The sequence below is a fragment of the Thermobia domestica genome, chromosome 1, assembly GCF_964235325.1.
Source record: "Thermobia domestica chromosome 1, izTheDome1.hap1.1, whole genome shotgun sequence".
Lineage (NCBI taxonomy): Eukaryota > Metazoa > Arthropoda > Insecta > Zygentoma > Lepismatidae > Thermobia > Thermobia domestica.
In genome coordinates this window covers 393,957,757-393,981,336 of record NC_137454.1, presented here as the reverse complement: position 1 = coordinate 393,981,336, position 23,580 = coordinate 393,957,757, and the positions used below count along the sequence as shown (strand labels likewise).

The following is a 23,580-nucleotide window of genomic DNA, read 5'->3' as shown; positions in this document are numbered from 1 at the left end:
CCCATCATTCTAATTATTTCACTTCAATGTTCATGTTCCAAAGTTGTGCCCGAAATGCATTGATATACCAGCAAAAGCAAGCAAATAGTCGCTGCTCAGACGGTGAAGTCATGGACTCCGTGTACAAATCTCGCTTCGGTCATAATTGTTCATAGTCGGGATTCAATTGCTACGAAGCATATTTTTACTTTGCTGAAGCATTTAAATCTCTTCTATTTCTAGCAGTAGCTTCTGTTTCTATCAGTATGTGCAGTTGGTTGCTCCAATAGCTCATAAAAAAGTATTTTTTATTTGCTAACAGCCAGAATCCATTCCTTATTTCGATATATGTTGTTAGACTTAAAGTGAGCACTGCACAACTGTTTAGTATTCTGTTCCACTTTCCTTCAGGCAATTTTTACACGTTAACAGACAATATTGTACTAACCTTATAAATACCTTTAGGCATAAGACAAAATTAAAATGTTAACACACTGTTAGCAGAGATTTCGATTTACGTTTACTTGCTATGTTTCTGCTCTCTTTAGAAACGACAGCAATTTGTCGTATAAAGAAATTATTTCGTACCATTACTTTTTTAACGGTCATCCGCTGAAGATAAACAATCATCTGTTTTACAGAAAAAACAATATGTATAGTTTTACTTTCCTGTTTAAAATTTAATCCTTTTCCAGTGCTATATGCTAATCAGTGTTTTATTTGTAGAGTAGAAGAGGAATTTAGGTAATTACTGCTTTCCCAGGGTGGGAAGAATAGATCCGCCCCTGTAGAAATCGAACAATTCTCATAAGCATTATCAGTTAGGCAATATTCCTTCTACAATACTTCAACTATAGTTTGCATCTCAAGTAATACGTAAAATAATAATAATAATATTTTAGTATCAGACTTGAAGAGATTTCTATATGATACATGTATCCATGAGAATAGTCATTACTTGTTACGCACTCAGTTGGTCACTACACAAATCAGCTTCCTTATCATTTATATTTCACTTTCTCTTCTGAATGAATATATGAGTAAATAAATGCTTATTTCCAGAAAATGATCAGTATTTGCTTTCATGAGTTACTTAAACTCGAATTTTGGGTAGTCAAAAATTTACAGTAGGCACTTTATATTATATCTGCGTATTTATAAATGTTGCAGTATGTAAATCTATAAAAGTAGTAAAGCTATGAGAAAAATGTCTTATGCGTATGAAACTGACGAAATCTAATATTGTAAGATCAAAGGTGGATTCTGAGGGAAGAACGCATTGAAGTTTTTGAAACAATTTTTAGATTCATGAAAAATTGTTTCACTTGTTCCTACATAGTACTGAAAATTGTGTGAGCCATGAAAGTTTTCAGATTCCTGAAACAATCTTTCACTTTTTAACATTTCTATACGTGAATTAAATCAATTTTATGAATACTGAGGAATTGTTGCTTGATCACTGATATTTGTTAACAACGGAAAACTTTCCGGAAAAATATAGAAGAAAATTTTCCACCTCACATCACGGCTAAACAACCATGTAGGAATAGGTGGAGTATATTTTCATGAATCGGAAAATTTTCATCACTGATGTGCAGTTAAATATAATGGAAAAATTTCCATCTAACATGACTATACATAATATCCAAAATTGTCCGGCTTACGAAAATTTTTTCCACTTGTTTCTACATCGTGATGAAAATTTTCCGATCTATGAAAATTCCTTTTACTTGTTTCTTTAAAGCAATAAAACTTTGCGATTCACAAAAAGTTGTTTTACTCTTTGCTTCAAGATGATAGATGTTTTACTCTTTGTTCAAGATGTTTTACTCTTTGCTTCAAGAGAGTTCCGACTCATAAAAAGTTCTTCAATTTTTCCATATAAGACAGAAAATATTTCGATTCATGAAAAATTGTTTCACTTGTTCCTACATAGTACTGAAAATTCTCTGAGCCATGAAAATTTTCAGATTCTTTAAACAATCTTTCAATTTTTAACATTTCTATACATGAATTCAACCAATTTTATGATTGCTGATATTTTTTTAGAACGAAAATTTTCCGGAAAAATATAGCGGAAAATTTTCCACCTCACATCACTAATTGAAGACTAGTTCTAAACGATGGTGTCTTTAAATTACAACATTTGGTCAAAAAGGAAATGTTCATTACATACTCCTATTATTTGCCAAACAATTTGACTATTATCAAGCAACTATTTTGAACGAACTGAAAAGGTTCTTTATTTAGGCAAGCCAGAATAAGTAACGCTGTGGATGAGTAGTTAGAGTTGTGCTTTCCTAATCTAGCAATTCGAGTTCGATTCTGCTCCTAGACGTTTTCACTTTTTACTATGTTTCATTTACAAGGCTGAGCTCCAGTTGGATGCTGCTAAATGAAAGATAATCTCCAGTGGAGAAATTCAGTGATGATGTAATCCTGAGAATAAAGGAAGAAAAGTGTATGGAGAAAACGAGTTGCAAAATTAATTCTGTCAATGGTTCTATATTTGATATTTTCGGTTAATTTCGTACATTTTTAAATTGTTGTTTATTGACAGTATATTCTCCCTCTTTCTCTTTGTATCTCAATGTGTAAATTTTCCCAAAAAATATACAAATCAGGAACCCTTAATTATATTTGCAACCTAACGGGAAATATGTTAATACGGATAAGTTCTCCAACTCGTTTGAGTGTTATTGAATTTTGCATTTTTAATATTTACAAATAAATTACTTCATACCAATATTTAGCATTTTTCAAAAGTCATTTAACGAATAATGAAATCGGACAATTTCTTCTTTCGAAGTATTATTACGTATCAATCAGTGGCGGCGGAACCTAGGAGCTCAGGCCTTGTTAGACCCCCGAAATTTTCATTGGGAGTTGGGTTCTTCCATCCATATTTTAAATTCATTTGCAGTTAGGACCACTGTTAATAGTTTCAAAACTCAGTGCAAAGCTTTGAGTTAGTTAAAAAATAACCTACCATATATACCGCATAATCTATCCGTATATTATGTGATACGCGAATATGTATAGTTATTTGAACTGAGTAAACTTGTTTATATAATCCTCATTTGAGTTAATTACAGTATAAGATTAACTAAGTCCCTCGACTGCTATCTACTCATCGGCGCCTTTGGTATCCGTATATTTTTTTAAGTGGCTGTATATAATTTTACGTGTGTATCACAAACAAGAACTATTGTGAGTACAAGTATCCAAAGCCCCTTTTGTCATTTCGTCAGCCAGCGTTTTGCTCCACTTTTGCACAAAAGCACTCTTTGCGATTTGTGCTTTTAACAGTTGGGGACAACTTCATTCTGCTGTGCTAGCTACTACTAGTCGAAATTAATCTTGGAGCAGGCGTTAGTAGGGTTGCCTATCTCGCGGACTTTGTACATCAAGAATTTTTGTGGCCCACTATACACATAGATAGATTCTTTACATGCCAGTGGTACATCTTTGGAATATTTTTTTGTTTTTAATCCGCAGTCTCTGTATATATATATATATATATATATATATATATATATATATATATATATATATATATATATATATATATATATATACTACAGCGTTTTGTTTGTAAAAATAAACGTATGCTTAACCTCAGATTCATAATGGTTAAAATGTTGCATACCTTGCAGTCTTGTAACTAAAAATTTACGAACATTTAAAAATGGTTTTAAAATGTCTGATTCTTAAATCTTAATTTTGTAATAAAATAAACGTAATGATAATCAATATTTCTTAGTGATTTGTTTCTTCCTTTTTCTCTCTCCCTCTTTCTGTAAACGGAGGAAAGTAAGCTGCTATTGTTTGTTTTCAAAAGGCATCAAGAGTTCCACAAATACTGAATTTTAATAACAACACACATACAGTTCATTGTTCACATAATGTTCTTCAGAATACTAATCATGCTACCAAAATATTCTACATCTAGGGGATGTTTTCACTTACTTCTCTTCCTAATCTAATCTAATATAAATAAAATAAAGAGTTTGCGTGTCTGTCTGTCTGTGTGCGGACTGGGGACCAGACAAGTTGATCGAGAGTTACCAAATTTTGGTCAAGGATACCTTGGTGCAGACTCCAGACCAAGGCGAAGCGTTATTTTTTAAAATTCGAACCAAGGGGGCTTTTACCGGAACATGTAAAAGTAGTAGAAAATGGCCGGTATTAGAGTTGAATTCATAGTTTTCGTTGTCGCTGAGATCAATGGTGAAACTCCGATCGCATTAACTTCCAAGTTCACCCTATTCGGCTGCGAGCCGGGGTCACCGGGCGGAAGGGGGATACCGAGACATGTAAAAAAAAATAGCCCCAAATGACCGATATTAGTGCCAAATCCATAGTTTTTGCGGTTAAAAATCAATTTTATATTTTAATTCTATAAATTATCGTCGAAGAGGACTTATTAAAAAAAATATGATCAAGTTATTAATTATTTAGGTCCTAAAATAGATTCTTTAAATCAATATTATGGGAGCTCATTGACGAATAAACTCAGTATATGCTGACATACTATATAACTTATTTCTTCCATTTGGGCATTATTAACATAGCTTTGATAGACAATATTTGTATCGAGGCATAGATGTAAGTAAATAGCATAGAATTCAGAAGAAGCACGAATTACAAAGAAATTATAACAATATTCAAAGTGAAACAAAATAATCAATATCGTAACAAGAATTAGTACAAGTAAAGAAATTATTGTATTAAGAGTCAATCTGAAAATTCAACAGTATCTACACGTATGTTAATCTTGGATAAAACTTCTGAACATCTAAAATGTAACGATTAATTTATATTATTCGTATAGAATTCAAACAAAGTACGAATTACAAATAAAATCATTACGGCACCTAAAGAAAAATAAAACAAAAATCAATTGAATATGTTTTATCGGACGCCACAACATTAGCTTATGTTACATTGCCAAAGAATTCGGTTAAGTTACATTGTACACCACAATCTTGTATACAGTTCTGTCTATTATTTGCTTCCACTGTACCTTGGTTTCTATTTGAGAACTTCTGCCATCTATGGATGTATTATAAAATCCATTTCGTGAAAAGTTAAACTTATTATTCGCTTGATTTCTAAATGCATTACGATTATTGTTCCTGTTCCTCCTAAAATTAAATTCAGTTCTATTCTCGTTACAATAGAATCTATTATTATTTCTCACATTAAGAACACCTTCTTCTCTGACATTGATATTACGAACAGGTACATAACTAACTTGATTACGATTAGTATTAGCTTGATTTTGATTACTATTAGCCTGCAACATAGATTGACTTTCAAAATTTTGCACTATCATAATAAGGTGATTGAAATTAACGCATTGTACTGAAAACAACATTTGTTGCAACTTAAAAGGTAAGAAGATTCGGATTGATGCTATTTATTACTCTTGATTCCTGTGGGTATTGATTAATTAGCTTCAATTCATTATATACAGATATCACAAAATCAGTGAGACTCTTATCCAATTTCGGGTTATAATATCTATTTCGAACTAAAGCATCTCTATTGGCCAACATGAAATTATTTTAAAAATTGGACAGTAAGGCATTTTTAAAATCTAAATAATTACATAAATTACTTCGAATTGCTTTGAACCATACTGAACACGGTGGTAATAAAACATGAGGTAGAATTTTCAAAAATTTGGATCGGTCCACTCCAATTAAATCACATTCTTCCTCAATTTTTTCTAGGAATGTACTGGCCTGGATGCCATCTGTCTTTCCACTAAATTTTGTTAATGATCTAATTTCACTGAATCAAAAATGATTACCTTTATTAGTATGCTTACAATGCTTGGAATTTACGGTAATATTTTTCCGGTGGTGAGATGGATGATTTCTTCTCCCATTTCTCTCTATAGTAGCTTCACTAACGTCCTGTTCTGAATAACATTCCGATGAATTACTATCCTCCACTACTAATCTGGGTACACATGGAGTAGGTTCACCCTTGATAGCCGGAACTCGATTAATATTTGGAGTATTAAATTTCTCTTTGATCGCATTTACTTCTTTTTACAATTCCCTGATCTGACTAGTATGCTCATTAACTACAGTTTCCACAACTTCTACCGAACTCTGTACATGAGAAAATCGATGTAAAATCTATTCCATCTTACGATCTGTTTGTTCTATTTGTTGGTTTATCTGCTCAAACTTAGCATTCACCTGTTGTGTTAGTTGATGTGTTATGGATTGAGTTATTTGGTGGGACATTTGCTCTAGCTGAGTATCCATTTTTTGCTGTTGCTGCGATATTTGCTGACCAAGTTGTCTTTATAAGATCAGCCACGTTCGTTGAAGAGTTCATACTTGTTAGCTCTACATTACCACCTTCTTCATTCATATTTTCATTTCCAGAAATCAGGGTTTGCCCAAGTGGGCCCAGCCCGAAAAAACCCACCGTGTTTTTTCGGGTTGGACCCACCTGAAGAAATCCACCTTAAAGCCCACCTGGGTTTTTGACCTTTTTGTTAGTATATTATTAGTACAACTAAGGTGATCACATTGAAAGTTATTTTTATCAGATTCTGAACTTTCTTTGGGCGAATTATATGCTTCCACGTTAAGGTAGAACAACATTCAACATAAGGCCTTTATAAAGTTCTGAATGCACTGAATGAATAATAATAATATACTCACCTTAGCTTGAGGTAATTATAGAACAAATTATTGTGTGGGTTATGCTTATAGCCTATTTCAAGTAAAATAAGCAATTTTATATTTTAGAAAATACTTTCCGTGAACAGTGTGCTTCCTGACTCGTCGCCGCCAAGGGACGTTATCCCTCACACGTTGACGGATTTAAGATCATAGGTGCCGCTACTAACAGTAAATATGTAAATACATTAGTAAAATTATTAGTATTATTTCTTACCTTTGATGGTAACAAAAGTATACAGTAAAATTTGGTTTTCCAACAGCAACAGTTTAGTTCAGTCATTTGTTGCTACCCTTCAAATAAACATTCTGTAGAATCAACACCAGCAACAGCGTAAAAAATCTTGTCAAAATTAAGAAGCTTAATGCTCGGAGCTCCCAAGACTACGTGACGCTTACTATTTTAAGTGCTGAACTCAAACTTCAGTGTTAATGGAAGTTTCGATGTACACTCATGTCCAAAATTATTGTCGCATGTCTATAAATATTTTGTTCTAGGAACATAATGTGATAACGAATTCGCCGGTATTTCTTATAATGTTATAATGTGTATAATCGGCAGAGACGTGTATGTGGCAAATTTCATGTCAAAAGAGCAGTAAATAAGAACAATAGAACGAAAATAAAATTTTCTTGTCCATTTGGCAACATTTTATTTTACTCATTATAATTTTCAAATTTATAATTCTTTTCCTATGAAATTTACCACAAATATACATTCCGCGATTATATACACAGTATCAATATTAAAAGTACCCTGTAGAATCATTATTAAATTATATTCTTACAAGAAGACAGTTATAGATGTGCGACAATAATTTTGGACATGAGTGTACAATAAAGCAAGCTGCATTTTCAGGGAAAACCCATCGTGAAAGAAGTGTTCGGGAAATTCCCGCAATTGAACCCACAAAGCATCGGAAGTGAATACTTCAACAATAAAACTCTTTATTTTAAGCTGGAAGATATTTAATTTCATTCAAGACATTTTGAAACATTTACTTTATAAAATACGAATTATAGGCCTATCTTTGTTAATTGTTTTAAATTAATTTTCAGAAAAGAACTGTCTTGCAACAAGTGCTCGGGAAATTCCCGTAATTGAACACAAAAAACATCGAAAGTGAACTTCAACAATAAAACCATTTATTTTACGTTGAAAAATATTTATTTCATATAAGACATTTTTATGAAGTATGTCTTTGTTTTATATTAATATAGATATTTGGTCTTCATGTTTGGCGAATGTCATTGAGGCTCCTCGATCTACATTTGTTTGTTTGTCTGCCTGTACCACATAGTGTTCAATTTTCGGTCTTTTAAATTTTCAGGATACAAGCTGGAGACACTCTAAATTTTCTGTATAGACTTTGGCGGCATACCAACGTAAAATTACAAAATGGCTCCTTTTCTTTTCTTTTTTTTTTTTTTTTTCAAAATCGCGGAGATCCACGCTACAAAGAACATTTTTCAGTCTTTCAAATTGAAATTGTCAGAGTAGAAACACGAGAGACTAAATTAGCTGTATATAATTTGACGGCACAAAATTTCAAAATGGCGGCCATTCAAAATAGCGGGTATCCGTGCTACAGGGTGCAATTTTCGGACTTTTTAAATTGAAATTTTGAGGGTAGAAGCACAAGACATTCTAAATTTGCTGTATAGATTTTTGTGGCTATCCAATATAAAATTTCAAAATAACGGCCATTTTTTCAAAACAGCAGTGAATAGAAAATTGTCGTTAGTTGTGACAATGACAATCTTGAAATGTAAATCATATTTTAACAGTTTTATCCCAAAGAGATTGAAATATTTCGAAAAAATCCAATTAAACCCGGAAAACCCACATGGGCCCAGGTTGGTTGTTTTTTTTTTTTTTAATACCCGGGTTTTTTCAAACCCTGCCAGAAACACTCATTTTTATGTTTCTATAAATTCTTTTCCTACTTCTGAGTAAAGTATACTCCGTGTTGAACACTATGTTGAGACTGCTTTACTTTACTTCAAAACTAATCTCAAGGTCCCGGGCGGAAACACCATCTAAAATGTAACGATTATTAACTTATTATTCTTACACGTTACATTTAGCCCACAGTTCGCATAGATTTTAAAATATGTCAACACGATCAAATTACGTGAAGTCAAACACGTCACTCATATATATATTACCTTTTTATTATTCTTTACAACTCCATTACAACATTTAAACAACTATTTGCTATTACGGTAACTAAGAGTACAGTCTATACATTTAAAACCAACGTAGATTTTCAGCTACTACGATTAAATCTTATTTCTTTATATTGAGAATCAGTGGCGTTTGTACGATTTTGTTTCGGGGGGCTTTGTTAACTTTCGGGGGGGGATTTGCATGAAAATGTGAAAATTCTGCAAGATATTTCATAAACTTTACTATAGTAAGTAAGATTTCGGGGCCACTGTTTTAGAATCAACAACATATTATCTCTTCTTCTTTTTCTTCTACTCAACAGACTGTGTACTTTTACGCACCGTTGTCCAAAATCAAAATACGAAAATGGAAGTAATTTATCGCATAGATATACAATATCGTTGTACTATCCCATCATAAGACAAGTTACCTTGGCTTTTAGTATTTTGTAAAACTTTCAATTACTTCTGGTAGTTTTTCTGCTGTAGGGTTCACTGCCTTAATCCTTGCATACTCCAGTTTGTTTCGGAAACGCTATAAAGGGATCATTCATCAGTGTATTTGAATAATATGTGTGTGATAATAGCCAGGCAAAATACAAAAGTCAGCAAATGTTTATATTGCCAAAGGACTAAATTTTATTCTTATTATAGGGTGTTTAAAAGATCGTTAAATCAATGTATTTAAGTCTAACTTGGCCGTATTCACAGTCGTTACTTGTGATTAGTCATACTAAAGGTTTGACTACTGTATGACTCATGCACTCAAGTGTAGTAAAGCTTTTAGTATAACGCTAATCATTCTAAAGTACAACTCTGGGTATGGCTCATTTTGCTTAATATCTAGAAAAGTTAGGAAAAATTAAAAGATTATTTTTTTAAAAATCAAATACTTTATCCTCTTCCAAAGATCTGGGCCCCCGTCATTTGTAGGTAATGCCCAACCTCCTTATGGATGCTTCTGATGACATGCAGACTCAATATTGGTTATATATTCAAACACACAAACTGTACGTTACGTTAATTTCGAAACGTATTTCGCATCGCATGCTTCCTAGCCCACAAATGGTTACTTCGAGTGTTTGAGCTGAACTGAACAAACTTAACTGTGGCGTTAACAGCTGATAGCGCAGTAATCCGAAATCGTGCTTGGCGCCGTCTGCATGTATTTCGTTTATAATATAGTTATCTGGCATTCCTTACAAGGGACATCACCCAATTGTCCGGCTCCGATTTCAATGAAATTCCTTTTGCTGAAAGATTACATGTATTCATTATTTGTGATGACAGAAATTTTTGCCATGGTGCATGTTTTCTATTTTTCTATAATTTTTAAGAGTTGTGATGTGGTTATTAGTGATTACTGCAGAAGTCCATTACCACCCTTTGTAAACAGAGCGTTAATGAAAGAACAACAATGTAGATACATATATGGCCTAGGGGAAAGTCGTATGGTAGATATGACCTTGACGGCAGCCATCTTGATATCCGCCATTTTGAATTAAAGTCAAGTTTTGCAAATGGGAATAGGGTAATGTGATACATAATTTCGGGCTAGAATCTAATCAGGAAGACAATGGTGAAGTTAGTTTTAAGATACACCCATTTGGGGAAAAGTCACACGCATATTAATTGTTTATATTTACTATGTGCGTAAGTCCCTTACCTCCGCTTCTAACCCGCGTATTAATGATAATAAGTGGATAAAAGTTTCGGTAATACATATTATGCCTAGAAGGAAGTAATACGGTAAGGGTATCCTTGACAGCAGTCATCTTGAAATCCGCCATTTTGAATTAAAGTGAAGTTTGAAAAATGAAAATCATATCATGTGACAACTCATTTTAATAGCAAATTTTCACCAAAAAACCAATGGTATGCTTATTTTTGTTCTATTTTTGTTTTGCGCAAATCCGGACGGTGAACACTTCAACTTACTCTCTTTCTTTACTAAAATTATTTTCAAAAGCACAGCATACAAATTATAAAGACTAACTTTGACAATTGTAAAGATACTAGTTAAACAATCACAAACACAACAAACCAAAAGAGTGAACCATAATCCGAATTGGCGCGGTGGCTCAGTGGTAGAGCGTTAACCTCCGGTGCTTGGGGTCCCTGGTTCGATCCCAGCTCGCGCCGCGTGGACTTTATGGTGGACAAACACCGTGCTCTTGGGTTTCCTCGGGGTTGTTCCGTTTCCTCCCACTTTCTTCATTTCACTCATTTCTCATTATCACCGTTTCCTTTAGCCTAACCGGCATAACCGTGGGACGTTAAACTTAATGATTTCATTTCATTTTTCCATAATCCGAATTACATAAACAAATGAAAACAGACAATAACATTATAAACAGAATATTCAAAAAAATGTAGGGGAAAGACTGAACGCTACACATTGTCTAACTTGTTGTTCATTAATGTTAATGGCCCACCGCTCAAAGTAGACGAGGTAGTTATTTCTTGGCTGAAGGATGGATTTACCACGAAAAAGTTACCAACAGGAAATAAACCCGATTCCAGATTTTTTTTAAGGTGGAAAATTACGAGTTATGGAAAATGTATACTTGTATTACTAATAGCTTATTTGTGTTATTCAACTCTGTACCTAATTTTTAGTAAGTCTCTTCTTTGTTTAAGTAAACTAGTTTGAATAAATATTCATAATAATTGCAATTATGCATATTTGTAACTTAAATTTAACGTGGTGTTTTAGTGATTACACAAATTACAATTATGAGCATACTTTATGGAGATGCTCTCACATAGGGTACCCGATCACCTTTATACACTATGAAAAACTGATTTTTCAAATCTTATGTGAGAAAAATACTGTGAACTGAGAAACCATAACCTTTTCCATATTGTACAGGGGTATTTTCCTGCGAATAGAAGGTTCTTTTCGAATAATGCGTTCAGAAATTAACACTTGCAAGAATACTCTCTTAATACAAGTATATTTTAGACACATATTAATTTCCCCCACCTCGGACTGTTTCAATTTCCTCACTGACAATCACTTTACCATATTATATCGTAAAGGTCAGATCCACTGTTATTGTAACAGAGTGATGCTTGAACGATTGACTAGAAATTCAAACTCCGATTAGTGACAATTTCACAGTCTTGTTTTATTACAAGTGTAAACCAGTAGCGTAGCGTGATATTACGAAGTGGGGATGCCAAAGTTAATCACTTGCGCGATTCAATATTATTGCAATCAGCCATACATAGCTATTCCGAGGGGAAATATAGGGTTATGCAAAATTTAGAAGGGAGGCCCCCCTAATTGGTGGCCTAATGGGACATACAGAAGCAAATGCGTGGATTACGTTAGAAGCCAATAAGCAATTGTCTCAGCTTCTTCTTGCCACTACCATTATGACGAAAAAACTCGGCCCCACTGTTGTATAAACATTGTTTCCAGTATAGTTCCCTTGGGCACCTTCTTTCTCCCCATACCATACTTCAATCTCGTTCTTGAAAAAGTCGCCCCTACAAATTTGTCATCTTGGGTCCGGAACTCAGGACCCCATTCGTGAATATGGGCCTAAGTGTATACGTATATCATTTGTAGATGCAAATAGAAAGTACTTAAACCAACTCTGGGGGCCTGTTTCTGCGTATGTATTTCGTTGTCAGATATCCAGGTACTGAAGGCAGTTGAGTAAATCTGTCTTCAACATTCGGGGGACGGGTAAGACCGTTCCCATATTTTTTTAAAAAAAAAGCGATGTTCAAATATTTATGAAGTTGAAAAAGAATGCTGTGAAGGATCAGGGGAGCAGAGTTGTCTTCAACATTAGGAGCAGGGTAGATTTGAGGGAGGAGGGCATATCTGAGGCTTATTCTGGGGGGAAGGGAGATGAGACTCAAATTACGGTAGATGAATCTGATTTCTGAGGCGAATCTGTTGTATATTAAATAACAGGCGATGTAGATGAAATTGTAGTACAAATTAGTATTACAAATCAGTGCCGTGAACACATTCTGTAATCTGAATGCATGCATATTTATAATTGATATGTTTCTACTTATGCATCCACAATGATCCAAATTAAAATTTTAGGACACTTGTTTTGTAATAATATAAATAATGACTTCCCCAAAAGTATGAAAGAAAATCAACTATGTATGGCGCAACAATACTCTTTTTTGAGCAAAATTATGATGATCATAATACAGGAATTAAACAAATAGTTGAAAATAGACTAACAATAATTAATGACAATGAAATATTAAAGAATACATTTTTTTTCTTGAATGAAACAAGTCAAGGTACATCAATTTCATCTCACTTTCCTTTGTGACAGTTGGATACAAATCTTCACAATTTCAAATCGGATTATTAGGGAACACAGTTCCCTTGTTCCAAGATTGGAGGGGACATGCTCCCCTCATCTCCGCGGGATATGTGCCAGTGACTGAAGGGCACAAGCAATCTTTGCGAGGGGCGGGCAGAGCTGGCTCTCTTGACCTACCAGATCGGTGACCGTGATTCTACAGAATGCTTTATGTTTATGCTTGTGTGTGTGAGCTCCCTCAAAGAGTTTCTGGCAACGCCACTGGACATAGTGTGTATTTAAGAAGAAGATTAATAATTTGCTTTTAATTACGATGCATTTAATTACGATTAAAGCATAACTATTCTTATACTATTATTTACATAACCTACATGCTTCAAAAAAAAAAAAAAAAACAATTAACTAACCATTTCTGTTTTGTTCTATCTCCTTGATAGCGCTCGTACGTTCTGTACAGAAACTATAGCTTAGTTCAAAATAGATAGAGTTGGAAATACTTGAATATGCCAGCGTATATCTAAAGCAAAATATAGAGTTGCAAGGGATGAAAAGAATAAGTAAGGAAGTAGCTGCGCATGCGCATTCTACAGAAAGCAGACGAAAGACACGTTGCTTGCAGTAGGCCTGGATGCCCAAGGAACATAGCATCCGACAAGAGGAAAGACAGAAAATGTGCATCTGAGTGACGCGCATGCGTAGGTTCCGCTTGTCATAGTAAGGCGAGACGGCGAGAGAGCGCATCCAGAAAATTGCAGTGGGAATAATTGTGATAATAACAAGCAAACAATTTATATATAATGAAATACGTATTTTTTTATTGTTAACAGGGGATGCCGGGCATATCGGCGTTCCCTTACGCTACGCCGCTGGTGTAAACTCTTTAGTCAGTACAGAAGAGGCCGTGGATCGTGTTCAGAGTTGATGACGATGGATTTTGGTGAGTCAGAATAGGTCACAGTGAATGAGAGTGGTTCATGGTGGGTGGTGGGTCACGGTCGGTGGTAGGTCATGGTGGGTCACAGTGGGTCATGGCGGGTGGTGGGTCATGTGTTTCGTGGGTCAGTGGGTCACGGTGGGTAGTGGGTCACAGTAGGTGATGGGTCAGTGGGTCGTGGGTTACGGTGGGTGGTGGGTCAGTGGGTCGTGGGTAAAGTTTTCTGTGACCCACGCCAACTATGGTACCGGCACCTAAACTCTTAAACAGGTCAAATGTATGAGGGATGACGTGGGTCGGCTTCGCCGAGTCGGCAAACACACAATTCACAGAAAGTATTTTCTAAAATATAAAATTGTATATTTTACTTCAAATAGGCTATAAGCAGGGCCCAGGTCTTGTTGACAAGTCAACTTTTTTCTGTTACGCATAGGACAAGGCAAGTTCAAATAAAAACATTATCCATCAACTCTTGGTTCTATAAATATATTTTTTTAGGGTCAACTTTTGGTCACTTTATGCCGTTTTGAAGTTTCAGGTCAATTTTTAATATTTTAAGGTAACTTTTAGGTCACTTATGTTCTTTTTATGCTTTTTCTTCTACATAAGGAAATCTTAAAATGAAAACTGTTTACGGATTTAAAATACACGAAGTTAAATTATCTGTTTTCCTGCTTCCTGATTATTGGGGTGGAGAAACTGCATTCCTAACAAGTTAATGAACACTAACCTGTAGCTGATTGACGAGGGGTGGGGGTTCGTAAGTGGCCAAAGCAGATGGTTGTAGGTTGTTTACCACAAAGGATATGACTAAGTGAATAACTAAAAATAGATTAGAAGACGTACAAAGATTTTAAACAGGGTTTTTATCTATTATTCTGATGTATACAATCTCCACTTGCGAACTTTTGTTCTTTAAGTGTGCTTCCTAATTTCAACTTGAGAGTGAATTGATGCTTTCAGTATGTAGAATGCCGAGGCCTAAACCATCTACAAGTTCTCATTTAAGACAGATTGTTTCTGAATTTGGTGTGGATGTTTTTAGTACTGACGGTACAATATTGATTTGCAAAGTATGTGAAGTAAAAGTGGCAGCAGAGAAAAGATACACTGTGCAGAAGCATATCAGAAGCGAAAAACATTTACGCGCAGTTGAAAACAAACATGAAACCAAGTGTTCGCAGTTGTTACTTGTGGAGAGTGCTTCGAATAGTAAAGGCAAATCCTCAGTTTTCAAAAGAGTTGTGTGAAGTTTTTGTGTCTTCAAATATTCCTCTTTGGAAACTCAATAATGTGAAATTGCGGGATTTCCTGGAGCGTCATACAGGTCGTTCCATTCCAGACGAAACGAATTTTAGGAAAAATTACATGCCAAAGTGTAACGAGGACACAATAAGAAAAATATAGAGAGGAACTTTGGACTCAAAAAATTTTTGTTTCTATAGACAGACTAGTGATGTGAAGGAACGCTATATAGTCAATATTATTGTTGGAGCAATGAAAGCCGACGAACCTAGCAAAATATTTTTGCTAACTGGTGAAGTGTTGGAATCTGCCAACCATTTTACAATATGTAGACTTTCGATAAATCAATATCCCTACTTTGGCCTGAAGGTGTCCAGCATGACCATGTTGTTTTTGTATCAGATGCTGCTTCGTATATAATTAAGGCTGCTAATTCAATAAAATCGTAATAATGTTTACAGTTATCTACTACAATGCTGAATAAAATATGAGCTAAATTTTCTGACGATTACAAAGTTCCTGAGTTAGTTTGTTGTATCACAGCTTATCAAATGTTTATATGTTGCTTAACTGGATATAGGCCTATATATATCTGTAATTCAAATATGAAATGCTTAGCTATTTACTAAATTGGTCAAAGTTTAGTTTCAATATTATTGCTTTTTTTAAACCAAAGACACAAATGATCAATTGACTGCAACTAACTGAAACAAAACTTTTGAAAATGAGTGCAAATGGTAATTAAAATCCAATAGATATTTTTAAAATGTCAATGTTTTAATGAAATAAACGTTTAAAAAACTACAAGTTTTAAGGTCAACTTTTGTGAATTTTAGGGTCATTTCACAGAAATTTTAGTGTCATTTTATAGGTCACTTTTTAGAAAATTTTAGGTCAACAAAATCCGGGCCCTGGCTATAAACATAATCATAATCCATACATTAATTTGTTCTATAATTATCTCAAGCTAAGTTTATTTATTTATTTTTATTCATTCAGTGCATTCAGAACTTCATAAAAGTCTTATGTTGAATGTTGTTGTTTACCTTAACGTGAAAGCTTCAAATTCATCCAAGGAAGTCCAAAATCTGATAAAAATCACTTTCAGTGCGATCACCTTAATTGTACCAATAATGTACTAACAAAAAGCTCAAAAAACCCAGATAGGTTTTAACGTGGGACCGCGGGGTTTTTTCGGGCTGGGCCCACTTGAGCAAACCCTGATCGCAAGTAACTCTTATCTAGCTTCGGTGCCTTAAATAAATATATAAATTAAGGAAATTAGCTTTACGAAAATTATATACAATAAATACTAGGAATGTGCTTTAATGACAGTTTAATGACTGTCATTATTAAGGTACAACTGACAATTTAATATCAAGTTAAAGTAGAATGTGTTGATGGTAAGTTATGGTGTTAAGACTTAAAGGTGAAAAGAAGGATCTAGTGGTGATACAGACATAAAGGAAAAAGAAAGGATCTAGTGGATATAGACATTTGCACCGACGCCTTCGCATACAATTGAATAAGCAGAAGAAAATTATGAGAAAGTAGAAGAAATTATAGACGGGGAGAAGAGAGGTGCACGTGTAATCGTAATGGGAGATTTCAATGCAGTTATAGGAGAAAAACGGGATGGTAGTATCGTAGGCAAATGTGGTTTTAGTGAAAGAAATGAAAAGGGGAGAGGAACTGGTTTTGTCTTGTCTTCTTCACCGTTATCGGTGTTATTTAATGGAGCATCAGCTTTAAGCCAAGTATGCTAAAAATGTGGTTAAATTGAATTACTTGTACTGACATTGTGAATAATTTTACAAATGGCGGAAGCCGCCATTTGCAATTTTTGGTCGACTTTCTAGTCGTATTGCCTGTCACATATAGTAATAAATATATATTTAAATATGAATTGTTAGTTATGTAGTTTGTAGTATAGAAAAAAACAATTAGACAAATCCAGGTAAAAATTGTAAGGTCTTAATCAGGTGTGAAAATGGTCAAAATCAAGAACGAGTTCCAGCGGGAAGAAGAGGGCCAGTTACCCAGGTATTCGGGGTGAAAATGTTGGATAAAGTGAAAAATAAATTAAATGAGTGTGTGTAGATTAATTATAAATGCGTCTAAATGTTTTCGTGTTTAAATGTGATGTGTGTAGATGGTGAATGATGAATATTTTCCACTTTAACCACTTCCTCTTCGGCAGCTCACTATCGGAGGTGTTTACACTTTCACAATCACCGCGGAACTCCAGGAACTGGTCAATTTCTGTACTCAGAATTCACTAGTAGTTGGGAACAGGTGGTTCAATCAACACAAGAGAAGAAAATATACGTGGGAGAAAGAAGAAAATAAGAAAATATATAGAAGAAAACAAAGGGAAGAAAATCCCCAATAGACGACAGAAGATGTCAGATAGACTATGCTATGATTCAGGACAGATATCGGAATAGCTTGAAGAATGCAAAGATAGGAGAATGGCCAGACAATCATAATACTGATGTGTAAGAAATCGAACATAAAGAGATTATAGACACAATTTCAACCTTCAATGTCCTTTAAGCTAGGTTGTCATGCTGCAAGAATCTTTATGTTATTGAAAAATCTTGCGACCCCATTTTTTATTTACTATTTACAAAATTAAAACTTTCCGTGAGCAAGAAAGATATCTCCACCGATGCAGCACTGTACTGTAGTGGACAAATAGCGAAGAGTTCGTCGTTTCGGAAACTGGGAAACTGTTTTTTTTCTTTATGTCAGTGGGAGGATGATAGCAGGTAGAAAGCAAGACGACCCGGAAAATTGAACATGTTTGACTCCTTGCAAGATGAAAAAATTGTTGCATGTCCTTTTCAAGACTATGTTTACAAGGAGAAATATTGTAGGGCTGCAAGGTTTTTTTTTTTTTTAAAAAAAAAGCTGGATTGTCACTTTACAAGAATCTTGTACCTGTCATAAAAAAATCTTGCAACCCTATAATATTTATCCATGTAAACAGTCTTGAAAGGACATACAACATTTTTTTAATCTTGCAAAGAGTCAAACCATGTTCAACTTTCTTGGCCGTCTTGCTTGCTACCCGCTATCGACCTCCCGCTGACATAAAGCGAAAAACAGTTTCACCGCTTCCGAAACAACGGATTCTTTTGGACGGAGAGGGGAAGCGCTCCAAAATACACGTTTTTCATGAAGAGGTTTACTATTTGTCCACCAGAGTGCAGTGTTGCATGGTGGAAATATTTTTCTTGCTTTCAGAAAGTTGTAATGTGTAAACAGTAAAGATTCTTGTTTAGTGACAACCCAGCTTTAATGACAGCCACAATATTCTTGCAACATAGCAACTGTGTTTTAGTTTTGTAGAGCTTCCATTGACACGAACAAGTAAAATATCATTAAAAACAAGCAAATTAACTGTAGAAACGTGAGCTAAACTGAAGTGGACATTAACTTTTGTGGATTTTAAAGAAAATATGATGGAGTGCTTTGTAGTGTTAACTGTCTCGAAACTATTATGGCTCTAAACTTTAGTGTTTTTTGGAGTCATTTCATCTCCCGTTTAGCGACTTTTTTGTGTGTGTCAACGTTTTGGTAACACTTAAATACGGTATTTGTTTTGAGTAGTGTGCACGGATGTCTATGTCGTATGCAATATATGATGAAAAATATTGATATGTTTAATAATTTTAAAAGAAAGATTTCATTTCTTTTTACACTATTTCTGTTATCTTCTAGGAAATGCAAGGGAATTGGTCACTTGTGAACCAGATCCTTCCAGTTACAGAGTACCAGTAGAAAATGGTGCATGTGTTTGGAAAGCAACGATGGATTTCTCAACCCACTTCCTTTGTGAGGGGGAATTCCAATCATCCGGTCTAGTGGAAACAGGTAAGTCATTTGTTATTATTAATGCTTTTGTTTCAACGGATGCATGGCGTTTTGTCAGTAGTTATGTTAACTACTTCTATTTTTTACGTTGTAAGTACTTAGGTAAGTTAACATGTAGACTTCATACTTTATACATAGGTTATATAATGTTAAGTTGGCCTATATGCTAAAGTTGTCACAATTAGAAAAAAATGACTCATAAGCGCCAACTTCGTCGCGCTTGGGCACAGGAACACGCTAATTGGACAGTAGATGACTGGAAAAAGGTGTTTTGCTCCGATAAATCATGGTTTGTGCTACTCCTCTCGGACGGGCGTGTGCATGTGTCCTTCGTGCGTGGTGCGTACTGTACAGGCTGGTGGGGACAGCTGTACGGTCTGGGGATTCTTCTGTTGGCATAGACTGGGACCTTTAATATGCATGGACCGCAGCGAGACATCTATTGTATACCTGTATGTGTTAGAGGATCACGTACACCCTACACTACACCACTTCTACCCCACACGAAGACGGCATGTTCCAGGACGACAATGCACGTTGCGACCAAGCCAGGACTGTACTTGCTTGGCTTATGGAACATTCCACGGAGCTGTAGCATATGAATTGGCCCCCTAACTCACCGGATCTTAATCCTATAGAAATTTATGGGGTGTTGCGGAACGAGCTCTTCGCACCATGACTCCTGCATCAACATCTGTGTATGATGTCAGATTCCCTTGGAATCATATCAGCAGCTACCAGAATCTATGCCACGCGTGTCCAGGTTGTTCTCTGAGCAAAAGGTGGAGCAACAAGTATTAGATAGATGGTCGCAATTCAATGAGCACTCAGTGTATACAGAGCGCTAGTTCTTGTGTAACCCCTTGAATCTTTTGCGATAGGCCCCATAGTTTGCAAACACGATATTTTGAATTTTCGGAGGTTTACAACTACGAAAGATGGCGTTTCTCGACCTATGCTTATTAGATCCTTTTTTTTTCTTTCAACTGATACAAGGAATCACATTCCGAAGTTTTTCGGTGGAGTTACCTACCTGGCTTAATACGTAAAAGGTACGCTTTATGCTGACGGTTATTTTTATTCTCAGGGGCGAGGAACTGCCACTCTTTCCTTACTGGCTCGATGGCACCACTAGCTACTTTAGGTAAGTGGGCTAGAAATTCCCTTCGATTAGAGTATTCAAACGAGTCAAGACATGGTAAATGTAACACAATCATTAGAGATTTGCAAATGCTTTAGTATAACTCTACCAACATTTATTTGTTAATAAATGCATACACACATTTTGTCAGCAGTAAATAATGCTTTCATTTACTTTTTGTAATACGAAGGAACTACATCTAGTTTACAGTTTTCTTTCTTTTTTTTTTTCTTCCCTTAGTCAACTATAAACATGAAATGATTTCTTGAGAAGACCATGTTTTTGCATATTTAAACATTACTTTACTTCGCAGAACTTCACACTATGCAGGTGGCTTACGTGTTACCGAATAATAACGTATGACCAATGAGGTCAAGAGGTTTCAAAATGGCGGAATGTGACTCTCACAGGAAATAATTGCGGAGGTTGTTTAGTTTCGATTGGAGAATAATATAGAGATGATAGATGTTGTGGAAATGGATAATTATAATTATGGATAATGGAAAATAATGCTACTTAATAAAATTGTTGGAAAAAATATCAAAATGATTTTTTACATTATTTCTTACGCAAAACTAGCTTAGACGTCCATTTTTTCCCCAGAGAAGGACAGGTTTATGTCGAACGTTTGAAAGGTATGTTTCAACCTTGTTACCCTCTTAGGATACGTGTTAGAATCCAAATGAAATAAAAAAAAAGTTCCGGATCGACTCAGGTGCTTACTGATCAATAATTCATTTTAAACAGAGGCACGGGCTGGATTTGTATAATGAACAAACAAAAAAAATATCATTATATAAAAGATTGCCTGCTATGTGGATGGTTATTTCAACCATACTTCAGTCAGAGCTGGATTAACCCATCTTAACCCGGGGCTAGAAAAATATGTGGCCCCTGCTGATTTCACCTAATACGTTTCTGTGAGAGTACAGTCGGCAAGTTATGTGAATATTTCATATTTTTGGTCATATTTTACCTTTGTATTTTGTATGATTCTTTGTAGACACCCAATTGAGAATCTGATCAGAGTGGAGGCCCGGGGCTACATCTTCCCTAAGCCCTCCTCTTAATCCGGCCCTGACTTCAGTCTTCAACTGAACTTCATTATTGACAGTAACAATTTAAATTTATCAACCTTTCGTTACTAACATACACAGTACTGTAGTTCATTTATTTGCTGCATCGTAGACATCTTTTTCAGTGCGCTGGTTTTCAACAGTTGTATTTCTCCGTCAATTTGATTCACTTTTCTATGTAAGTACGAGTTTTATTGAGATTGCGGAACCTTGTCCTGACGCCATTTTTCTGTACCTTTCCGATTTCGGGAGACTTTTATAATATACGTGTGAAATGTTTGTCGTGCGTTAATTTTGAATTCTGTTCTTATCTTTCCAGCAATGTGTGTTGGGAACTGAGACATCTTACACCTCAAAACAAGACCAAACTATTGACTGTCAACAATCTTTTCTTTATTTAAGAAATTAAATTCCATTCTTAGCTTTAACACTGTTAGAATAATGAAATTCTCCTTTATAACTGAGGGGTAAAGTGCTTGTCTTTGTTATGTTTCCGGGTTCGATTCCTGTTGAAAGCATAGTATTTTTGGAGTCTAGCAGAATTGTGACGCAGATTCAAAACTATTTGAAGGTAAGGAAGTTCGATCTAGACAGCCGAAAATAACACGACCGGAACACATATATTTGTCACATACACACACACACACACACACACACACACACACACACACACACACAACACGTAAAAGCTAATTTGGAGGACTATAGTTCTGGCAGGCACTATTTGTTTATTTATTGGTAGAAAACTGCATTTCTTTTTAAAGTTTATCATTTCACCGATTATACTCTTCAAACTGATGAAGATGGATGTGTGACCATCGTATTGTAATGAATACGAAGGTACACTTGCCCCAGCAATCAGCTCAGGTATTTGCGCCAGTATTGCCAGACACTCGCAAGAATCATCAGAGCAAAAGAAACAAATATTTAGATAAGAGAAAGTTTACACCAAGTAGTTTTGAAATTAAAATTACAAAATAAAGTGAGCTGAGGGCTCCAATTAGACTGTTCAACAATGAAAATGTAAATTGAACAAAATCACCTAATTCTTATTGATTTTGTGGTGCTGATCACGAATGTGAAAGCAAAAATCAAATATTAGCTCTGGTTTTTGTTTTACATCCATGTCCAAAAATAACGTTATAATAGTGAATATATTTGCTTTATTTGGAATTCCTGATCTGGCAACACTACGCTTTGTTTCTTTCTATTCGTTATCACAGTTGTGCTCTGCTGTTGTTCGAAACAACAAAGCTATTGCAGTTATCAGAGTTCATGTGATTTTCTTGTGGTGCTGCATAAAAAAGACAGTTTTACAAGAATATTTTTGAACAGTTCTCCTCAGTTGCTTAAAATGACATTTTAAATGTTTGAATAGACGAAAATGCCGCGACATTGTGTAAATAGAGCGGACAATTTCTGCTACGTGTGTAGAGAAGTAACATTTTCTTCACAAATGCAGTATATAACACCATTAATAAGAAAAGGTTATGAACTTTATTATGGTTGTAAAATTGGAGACCAGGATAAAGCTTGGGCACCCCTAATTGTTTGTAACACTTGTGCAAGCAATCTGAGAAACTGGATTAATGGGATGAGACGTTCAATGCCTTTCGCAGTGCCTATGATTTGGAGGGAGCCAAGCGACCACATCGAAAATGGTTCCTTTTGTCCAGAAGGGAATTTTCAGGAAGAAGAAGAGGACCTTGATATATCTTAATATTCCTTCAGCAATGCGCCCAGTTCCACATGAAGGACTACCTCTTCCTGACCCACCCAAAGAATACGACCTTTCTTCCGATGATGACCAAGAAGTTGTAGCTCCTGAACCAAGCACTTCGAACGACCTTGACTTTGTAGTAAACGACCCCCTCCCCTAAGTGAACCACATAGACTCACTCAAAAAAGCTAAGTGATCTAATCAGTATTTAGACTATCAAAAAGCAAAGCAGAAATTGTAACGTCACGGTTATAACAATGGAATTTATTGCAGGAAGAAGTAAATGTTTCAGTGTATAGGAATAGGGGAAAGGAGTTCACCTCATTTTTTACTATGCAAGACACTTGTAGCATGTATAGATATAAGTGGTCTCATGAATGCTCTCAAAATTAATTACGATCCTACGGAGTGGAGGCTCTTCATAGA

At 35.1% G+C, this 23,580-nt stretch overlaps 1 protein-coding gene and 1 non-coding gene across 3 annotated transcripts in view; both read left to right on the top strand.

Moving 5' to 3' along the window:
* LOC145665300 (nuclear factor NF-kappa-B p100 subunit-like) overlaps nucleotides 1-23,580 on the top strand; it is a 441,938-nt gene that overhangs the window by 107,755 nt on the left and 310,603 nt on the right. For both annotated transcript variants that reach the window (XM_081732596.1, XM_081732599.1), the window contains exon 3: nucleotides 19,065-19,217. In XM_081732596.1, the coding sequence (XP_081588722.1) occupies nucleotides 19,065-19,217 (153 nt within the window). The remainder of the gene's footprint in view (nucleotides 1-19,064; nucleotides 19,218-23,580) is intronic.
* TRNAR-CCG (transfer RNA arginine (anticodon CCG)) lies at nucleotides 10,926-10,997 on the top strand. The gene has a single exon. It is a non-coding gene; the product is annotated as a tRNA-Arg (tRNA).